Below are 10,000 nucleotides of genomic sequence, written 5' to 3' on the forward strand. Positions count from 1 at the left end.
TCATTTATGGTTTTCCTCTGGCCTCTATTAAACTAGTTTGATGAGCTGATCCACTAGTCCAGTGACCTTATCAGTTACTTCAGTCTACAATGATCGTTGGATCAGCTTCCCCAAGATTACTTGACCTTGGCTTACCTCTCCTTACCTCATATGGATCCCGTTGTGTTTCTCCCTGCTTTATGTTAATTTATAGAAAAATATTTTAGTTTGCTTGCTTGAATAGTTCGTCTTGTGCGAATATGATAAGCTGAACTTGAAAATATATTTTTTATCATAGATATATATTCATTTTAGGGTTATCCTGTACACTTTGGGAAATAACAGGCTGTGTTCGGCATCTTTTTATTTGAAGGATTTGATGATACAAAATCACTGACATGGAAATGCATTTTCTAAATACATGTACATCTGTCGTGTACTAAAAATGGTTAATGAAGCAAATAATTCACACAATTAGGATTTAATACGATGTATCGTCTCATTGCATACAGTTAATTTCTTGATTAGCAACTGCTACTCAGTCTGATTTCAAATTTCGTAATCATAATTAGAGTGATGATAATAGGTACTGTTTCTTTCATGTTTTAGGTATCTTAATGGCATCTTTTATTAATCAAAATATCCTTTTATACGACGTAACAATGCGTCGATGACGGTACGTCGTTATAGTAGTACCTATTCCAGTTCATAACATCAGTAGTTGGTTAATGGCGACACTATTCCGACTCACCAAAAACTATACAGAAAATACATATATTGGTCATTTAAACCCTCTCAGTGGGCTCTGTTATAAACACAAAAGTTATATAATCAAAAGTCATCATCTTCATAGCCTCTTAGAGTGACACAGTTTACAATGTGGACTGTGTTAATCTTCATTTGGATAGCTGCATTAATCTAACATAAGTATGAGACTCGGTACTTATTCGCTCAGTAAGTTCCTCTAGACTGAAGGTCTCGTCTGTCACTCATAATATTCTGCCAAACTCTATAGCTTAAGGATGCAAGGTTGAAGATGCTAATGGGCTCATACCTATCACGTATTTATATAAATCCATATATTAAGATGCATGACACATCACATTTGGCATATATCATGTTATCATGACTATGGCATCATTTAAATAATTCACTGACTTACAGTTTTAAGTGCATGTCGATAATCATATATATCATCGCCATTTATAAATGTATATATAACTACGACCAGTATAACACGAGGAAACATTAAGGAAGCACATCAAATCATCAAGTGATTCTTATAGTTTAAAAAAGTTAATTACAAAATAATGTACAAAATAGAAGATTATTAATTGTAAAGCTACGGAAGGCAAATATAGCTATCATATAAGATAATTCTATCATGTACAACCATCACTGACTTCAGTTCGACAAACTGTGGCTCTGAATTATCTCCTTAAGACGGGGATACATAAGGATCATGTCTATGGCGATGAAAGGGAAAGCGGCTACAAAATCTATCGTGAAAACATACATCTTTGGGATAAAACTGATTTTTAAGAGAAATGAACATGTAATTACATAAACGCAAAAAAGGTCGCCTCATTAAATAAATGATGAAACTCATCATATGTAAACTACACTGCAATCCATTAAGGCAAAAGTAGATATCCCCGACCTTGCATAGACATTTCAGGCACTAGCCAGAGACTAGAGAAATTAGGGCTGACCCTAAAGTCTCTCTAATTATAAAGATGATGTAAGCGTACACAAAACGCCCAACGCGGCACAGGAGTGTAACCTGCCCGTCTAAAGCTAAAAAGGAAGTCTGTTACTGCCCCTCTCGAGTGGACTGCGAGACGGTGAGGTTTCGCCGCGGGCACGGGGGCGAAGTGACGTCCTTCGTCGTGGACAGTCGAGGGCAGAGAGCTCCATCGCTTACACCTCTTCGTGGATTTATGGCACATTGCAGTTCACAGTACACACTCTTGCAAGTCAATCGTCGCCTCTCTCGTCTCTTGCCTCACTCTCAGGGACAGACCAGAACCAGCTCTGTTGTGAGGGCACTGTTGAGGCTCACCCCAACCTCCCGGCCGAGAGGTCAGGAGAGCTCCAGACCTCAACGTGAGGTTCTCTAAAAGGGTTCCATCGTTCTCGACTCGCAGGGGAGGGATGGGATGGAGGGGTTCATCATGTATTGCAGAGGCCACCAACAGATACGGATAATAAATTAAAATGAATGGAATGATTTTTAGAACATAATCGAATGACTTTTGGGGAACGCTTGGAACATGTACGTATTTTTTGTTCCCTTTTCCTGAATTTGCATAATTAGGGTCATCCAATACATCACTGGTCAGACTAGTAGATCACTCTGCATCGAGAGGTCTCTGGTCTGGGGTGAGGACTCAGCTTCCCTTCAGCGCCGGCCACGACTCCTCAGCGGCTGTTCCAGTCCCTCACGGGGATGAGAACGGCGCCGTCGCGGGTGATGTTGGAAGTCACTTTCCCTCCGGACTTTCCCCCGATGGTGTCCTCTTGGTCCCTCCACCTCTGTGACGGCGACTGGTATTCGTCCGAGCCACGGCGCGTCCACGAGTTGGGGGCTGAAGACGACTGGTCGTTGCGGCCGCGGAAGGACGGCGAGTAGAGGAGCGATCCTCCCGCCGCTTTCAGGTTGAATCTTGGGCGGTTCAGAGAGCTTGTCCCATCGTTAGCATTGTTCAGCATGGCATTGCGGTGGTACTGGGAGCTGAGACTATTCCTCTGGTTGGTATTATTATTGTTGTTTCCGTTTGTGTACTGATCTCGGTAGTTGGAATGATTGTTGTCATTGAGACTCTCCCGGTGTCTGCCCAAACTACTAAACCGGTTATTGTTATCTTGAGAGAGGGACGGCGTGCGCTTCAGAGAACCATTTTCACCGCGACCAAACGTGAAAATCCTGGGTGCTGAGGAGGCAGGGGGGGATGTGGCTGATGGGGAGGTGAGAGGGGACCCCGGAGGTCGGATCAACTGAGGAGGAGATTCTGGAGGATTTGGGGAGTTGCGAGTTCTGTTGGCGTTGTCGCTGCTTTGCTTGCCATTATCCTCACCGTGTATGAAGTGGTACAGTTCTGGTGCAGAGGTGAGGAGGCCTTTCATGAACCTGTCACGTTTTTCGTCATCTCGGTTGTTAAGGCTACCATTGTGTGTGACTGTATCATTTCTGTTGCTATTTCTATTATTCTCGGGGATGTACCGGGACCCGTTTGTCCATTGACGCCTCTCAGATGAGGGCGGTGATGTGGCACTCTCATACTCCCCACTGTGTTGCTCCTCCTCTGTTCGCCGCGTGGAGTTGGAGCGGGCAATGGTAGCGATGAGGTTAGGGCTGCGCAAGTACGGCGTGGACTTATACATAGAAGAAGTGCGTTGCTGGCTGGTCAGCGTACTGGCGGGGAAGCTGGTCCCCACATTAATGGGAGGTCCTACAGAGAGTCCTGCTGGTTTTACATTTAGGCTGTGGCTTCTGGAGACATGTCTTGAATTTCTCGAGGAAGAGAAGGTCTCCTGTGGTTCTGGCTGGACGGGACTCTTTGGGGAGGACATGCCTGCCAGAGAGACATTCACCATTGATCCGCCATGGGCCCTTCTTAAGTTGGAGGATGTTATGGAGCTGAGACGACTCCTGCTGGAGTTATTATCACCGCCGAAAATATAGGTTTTGCTGGGAGACGATGTGCCATTGACGAGCTTCTTCGGAAGTGTTCTTGTTTCAGGTTCTTTGGTTTGGTCACCGTAATTGCGGGGCCGGCGGCGAGGATCCACAGTGTTAGTCCAGGAGCTTCGAGGTGTCGAGTTCTCCATCCCACTGCTTAGCTCGTCCATGCTGCGATAGTGCCAGGACCGATTCTGCAGACTCTTTTGACTGGAGGTCCGTTCAACGCTGCTGTGATGGTTGTTTATGCCAGGAGCCGGAACAACAACCACTGGGGTAATGGTCTTCTCTGTGCGAAATCTACGCTCCACTTTGGGGGAGGACCTATTGTCCTTGGTGGTCCTTGTGTATGACATGGTGGTTGTGGAGGTGGAGTTTACTGGTGTTCTTCCTCGGTTTGACTCGGAAGTGCTGGATGAAGAGTCTTGGCCAAAGTAATATGTCCTGGGCTTGTTCTTCCGCTTGGTGCGAGGTGGCGGCACAGGCGACGGCCCAGTCTGTGTGGCCGAGTCTCTAGCTTCTGTCTGTGAGGAAATTTCCTTCTTCCTGGATGATCTTGAGGATCTAGCGGGTGCTGTGTTGTAATGTGCATTGTTGGTCTGCGATGCAGATGACACTCGGTGGCGAGGGGGAGGTGGAGGGGTCGTTTCTCGCCTGGGCTCAGGAGAGGGGTCACGCGGGGGCGGCCAGCGCTTGCTGGGCTTGTGTCCCACGGCGTCCAGCTGCTCCTCGCTGCGGTACTCCTTCATCCTCGACTCCAGGGGTCTTGATGAATGTGACATTGTGCTGTTATCAAGCCAGGAGTTTGTGGTCACATTAAAGGACTGGGACCTGCCCACGTTAGTAGCCTGCGGGGGCGGTGTTGATGGCAGTGGCGGAGGAGGGCTGTCAGGTGGAGACTGGCGTGAGTTCCTGCTTGGTGTAGAAAAGATGCGCGATTGCATGAAACCACCAGGGCTGCCAGACCTGAATCTGCTGCCGTACACGGGATCATCCGACGGGCGCCCATTCACTCCTGGAGAGGAAACTGGAGGAGGAGTGAAAGTTGCTCTGGAGGAGTGCACTTTCTCTGGCAAACTTGTGTATCTCGCACCGTTGGTCGCGGGAGGACTTGTAGGTGGTGTTCCCTGGTCACTGTCATCCAAGATGCGACCTGTTGAGCGAAGCCTTGCTCGAGCTGCTGCTATCATGGAGTCTGTGATTTCCTCTGTGTGAGGTTCCCGCTGGCTCGTGGAAGATGTGTTCACAGGGGGTGGGGGACTCCAAGCTGCAGCTGGTTTCGGTGGAGGCGGAGGAGGGGGTGCCTTTGAGGCCTGTGTTGGGGTCGATGTAAGGGGGGTGTTGCCCCAACGCCTCATACTCGTAGGCGCGGCGTCAGTCACGTCCTCTGGGGTGGCGGGACGCGGACTCATGGTGATGGTGATCACGTTCCCTCCGGCTGTATGAACTGCACTGTCGTCCTCAAGGTCGTGGTGCGAGCTGCCGGAGCGACCCGACTCGCTGCCAAAGTGGTTCTCGAGCCAACGATTTGTTTCAGACTTTCGAGTTTCCTCTTCCTGGTGGTAGTCAAGTGGACGACGCGTCAGGGCGTCTGTCCGTTCTGGGGTGTCCCGAGGTTTGGGCTTGAGAGCGCCAAGGCGGCGAGCACGACGTAGCCGCTCACTAAGAGAATCCAAATCCTCTCCCTCCCGGTCCTCGTGGAAGTCCTCGCTCACTACATGCATCCCCTCGCCCAGCTGAGGAAAAGGGGGACACGCGTTAATAGTGCTGCCTCTCTCTATCTCTCTCTCTCTCTCTCTCTCTCTCTCTCCTTCTCTCTTGCTCTACCTCTCCTTCATTCTTATTCACCCTCTACTTCTCTCTTACTCTCCCTCTCCTTCTCTTTTACTCTGTCTTTCCTTCTCTCTTATTCTCCCTCTCTTACTCTCCCTATCCCTCTCCCTCTCTCTTATTCTCCCTCTCTCTCTCTCTCTCTCTCTCTCTCTCTCTCTCTCTCTCTCTCTCTCTCTCTCTCTCTCCCTCTACCCCCCCCCTCTCTCTCTCTCTCTCTCTCTCTCTCTCTCTCTCTCTCTCTCTCTCTCTCTCCCTCACCCCCCCTCTCTCTCTCTCTCTCTCTCTCTCTCTCTCTCCCTCTACCCCCCCCCCCCCCTCTCTCTCTCTCTCTCTCTCTCTCTCTCTCTCTCTCTCTCTCTCTCCCTCTACCCCCCCTCTCTCTCTCTCTCTCTCTCTCTCTCTCTCTACCTCTCTCTCTCTCTCTCTCTAGGTCTCACTTCCCTTTCATCTTATTTCTCAGTAAGTCCAACCTTGATAAGTGACATTTAATTACCGTTTATTAAAATAGCCTCCCTCCCTCCCCTCCGGCCGCCATACCTTGACACCCTGCGCCAGCGTGCCGCCTCTGGGTACCGCGTAGTACTCCACCAAGTCCTCGTCCTTCGTGTGCACGATGTTATGCTGGGTTTCTCGGGCCTCTTCGTGCACCGAGCCGTCGCTGAGGGAAGACCCCGAGTCAGGAAGTGATTCGTTTTCGTACTCTTCGTGCTGGGTCGTGCGCTCTGTCTCCGTTACCACGTGTCCGTCCTGTGGAAAAGGCAGGGCCGTTACTCTCTTAAGGATAGAGGGAGGCTGCGTGTGAGGAGAGGGCTCTGTTCTTTAATACGTGAAAGGAAGCATTAGCTGCGATTTACACATGTTTAAAATCAGTTGTAGTCAACTAAAATACCAAATACTTTTGTATGATAAGTAAGTTTTTGTCGTTATTCAGTGAAACGAATATTATGCACCTTGATTGCTTCAAGATTTTTTTTTTAAATAAAAAGAAGGCCATAATTTAAGAAAGGAGAACAAATTAAATGAACTCTTATAAAGATAGTTCTCAAATAAGCTAAAATTAATGCACAAGGATTCACATAGATAATGACATAGTGCACAACAAGCGAGCACCACCAAGTAACCACGACTACAACGCAAAGCAACACCGCTCACTTGCACAAGGCTGCCGCATTACTGCAGCCAACATCGCATAACCCCCTGCTTGCACGCGCAACTGCTTATTCTGAAGCAACACCAACCTGGACGCGACTGGTCTCCCTGACGTCCTCCGTGTCGACGTTCCCCCACTTTCTCGTGGACTCGTGCACGACGCGACGCTCCGGGCGGGCGAGCTCCCAACCACGCCCCTGCCGCGCCTCCGTCAGCGCTCGCAGGTCACTGCGGCCCTCCACGTGGTCTACTACCTCCTGTAACAGCGGAGAGAAGAAGTTAGCAGTGTTTCGTTCGGAAAGGAACAAAATTTCATACAGACACAAACAAAAATGTATTATATTATATTGAGTATATGTATACTTATATGTACACACCTCTCTCTTAAAATATCTGATGTAGATCATCGAACCCAGTATCTTCACATTAAATTAAAATCCGAGTTAAGGACTTTATCATTATAAATTCCCTATACAAATAACAATCGGCAAATGTTCGTCAATTAGCCACAAAACAATTTTTTTTCAGAAACACAAGACTAAATATTTATCCTGCATATCCGTCGCATAAGAATCCTTTAATGTTAAGCAGAGGTCGCTCCTTTTTTTAGTCGACGTCGGAGATAACACATTAGTTTTGTTAAATAGTTTTAAAATAATTAAAAGCAAAAACGTAAAATTAATATGCTATTTATCTGGTATTACCGTTATTGTCCTTAACCACTGAACCTAAAATAACTATTTACAGTCAGCTTCTTACGACGCAATATGCTAATATTGTTGAATAAATACAGGCCCTCATTCGCTTTTACCTAAACAGCTAAAACAACAATTTTCCTTTGTTATTGCCACCGCCTTGCTGTTTCCCCTGTCTTCTGCGTAGCGAGATGGAAGACAATGAGAGCATTCATCGGGCGCCGAAAGGGTTATTTGGAGCCACGCCGAGAGGGCTGACCCGTTTTCTGTTTGTCTTTCCTGGCGATGGCGGGGTCAAGCACCGCGTGCACCGCGAGTGAACTTACATTTTCATATCTCAGCTGTTGATCTAGCGCTGTAATTAACACGGGAGCTAGTTTACAGCTGTTGTAGGGGTTTATTATCTGCTGAATTAGGATGCATCTCTCCACGTCATCTCGCCTCGGAACAACAGAGCCACGTGGTCTCAGTTTGGCCGACACCCCTCCCTGCTCCGTCGGATCGCCTTGATGAATGATGTAGGGCGTGAGGAACATGAATTATATCTAGAACTCTTTTAATAAGTATGCACGTGTTGCTTGCACGCAGTTTTCCTTACTGATTATAGAGTAAATGTAAAGCTCTTGGTTGAAGATGTGAGTTGGGGGCGGGAGGCAAGGAACAACTACTCACTTTAACAGAAGACCAAGGACCGCAGGCTGGGACGGAAGTCCAAGGCAACGGAAAATCAGCGCAGCCTAATTACAATAGACAGCAAACAGTCGAGCGCTAATCAATAAAATGAACAATGCAACGTTTCTTCTGTACATTCTTTTCCCTTCAGCAACCATGAGAACAGGAAAAAAAGAAAGAGGAAGAGAAGGAAAGCAAAGAATGCGTATCGGTCCGTAGCCAAGATCAGCTGTTTCATCTCAAGTATCCTCTAGAACGAGCTTTCTCTCTCGAACGCTGGCTAAAGGCAAGGGGACAACGCAAGAATGTTACGTCGAAGGACATATACCAGAGGCTTTTTTGCGCAAGTACTTCGGGTGACCAGGAATCCGAGCGTTTTCCGGGAGCCGGAAACACGCGTCTTCGAGGAGGCGAGAGGATGTCTGGCGCCTGAACTTCTGACCAAGAACAATGAGAACAGTTTTCAATGCGAAGTTATGTCTATTTTTGTGCAACACTGGGTAAAAGTAATGAGACAAGTTCTTGAATAGTTGGTGTAAAAAATCTGGTCTCGTGAGTTATCAGACCGTAAATTATCACATCATGGAATCTTGGAATAAGATAAAATGCATTTCCTCGATGTTCCGGCACAACGGGATGCATTTGAAACACCGTGTCATGGCGGATGGAGAAAAGGATCAGAGAGGCCTCTACATTGTAGACTTTTTATTTCTAATTTCAAGCGTTGTTTTTTCGGTCGCCAATGCCCGCCGGTCTCCCTGACACGCAGGGAATGCGGCGTCCACGCGCCTTCACCTTCCACGTCCGCCGTGCGTCGAGTCTCGGCAGCTCCTGCGGGAGAACTTATTTTCACGCCGCGAACAAGGTTACAGCCAAGGCTTGAGTTCTCCCAGTTTGCAGTTCTAGGACCAAGGTGATGTTCGTGTGTGCGTGCGCACACGTCTTAGTTTTTGGTGAGTGTGCAAGTTGCTGGACCTGGCCATATACGGCCAAGAGGCTTCCTGGTGAACACGCGGCGGCCGACAACAGCTGACCCTGTAAGGTAACTCCTCACTCCCACCGGCGCCCCACTGCCCTCGACCCTGTGTTCACTCCTGCCCACTGTTCTTCCGCACTTGTTCTGATCTTCACCGGGTCATTTTGCCTCTGCAGACTCGTTTTTGAACGCTGTCTGACGTGTGTTTCCGGATGCCACTTGTCCACGTACTCGCGCTATGTTTATATTGAACCATATTATTGTCCATCGTTTTTTCAATGCTAATTATACATGGATTCTCATATGTGCCTTTTATTCATTACACCGGCTAAAACAGGGTGAAGATGGACACAGTAAATAAAAGAGAAAGAGGGATGGATAGAAATTTATGTGTGATCGTTCCATTACTCCCAAGCCTCATCACAACTATTTTTTGAAGGAAACAAATAAAGCAACGACTGAAAACAAGCTTGCAACGACTTAATTCTCTCTTAGCTGCAGCAGCACCATACCCTTTCATTCCGAGAGCGACTTTCTACGAGCGACCTCCAGCCTTCTCCAGCGTAGCCAGCGTCGCCCTCGGCCTCGCCCTCCGCTTCCTCTCCGCCCTGAGCGCCGCCTCTCTCCTTTCTCCCTGCGCCCTGCCTCGCATTCACTCTTTCTGGTCAGCGCGCAACAGGCAGCAAGGCCGCCCTCCTCCTCCCGCGGCTTATAAGGAGCACGGCATCCACTTCAACATTCACTGGAGATCTGCGTGCGCGTCATTCATATTCCGGCTGCGGCGTCCACACACGACAAGGCTGGCGTTCTCCGAGTCCCGCGTCGTGGGTGACCAGGGGGCATTGGGGGGGGGGGGTGACCCGCCTGGAACTTGGTAAAGGCGACGAAGGCCAAGACTTGATTAAGACGGTCCTACAGGGGAGGGGTGCCCTGGTGCCTGACCAAACATGGCCGCTGTCTCCTCTCCTTGCCTCCCATACATCGCCTCGGCCTCTTCCATAACAGGTCACCAAG

General features: G+C 48.4%; 1 protein-coding gene across 3 annotated transcripts in view; it reads right to left on the bottom strand.

Annotated features, from left to right (window-relative positions):
• Window positions 1-330: 330 nt before the first annotated feature.
• The window catches only part of LOC125045000 (serine/arginine repetitive matrix protein 1-like), a 125,493-nt gene continuing 115,823 nt past the window's right edge, over window positions 331-10,000 (bottom strand). For all 3 annotated transcript variants that reach the window (XM_047642011.1, XM_047642009.1, XM_047642012.1), the window contains 3 exons: window positions 6,733-6,900; window positions 6,032-6,241; window positions 331-5,397 (listed from right to left, as the gene is read on the bottom strand). In XM_047642011.1, coding sequence (XP_047497967.1) covers window positions 2,401-5,397; window positions 6,032-6,241; window positions 6,733-6,900 — 3,375 coding nt within the window. In that variant the 3' untranslated portion in view covers window positions 331-2,400. The remainder of the gene's footprint in view (window positions 5,398-6,031; window positions 6,242-6,732; window positions 6,901-10,000) is intronic.

Source organism: Penaeus chinensis, chromosome 36, assembly GCF_019202785.1.
Source record: "Penaeus chinensis breed Huanghai No. 1 chromosome 36, ASM1920278v2, whole genome shotgun sequence".
Lineage (NCBI taxonomy): Eukaryota > Metazoa > Arthropoda > Malacostraca > Decapoda > Penaeidae > Penaeus > Penaeus chinensis.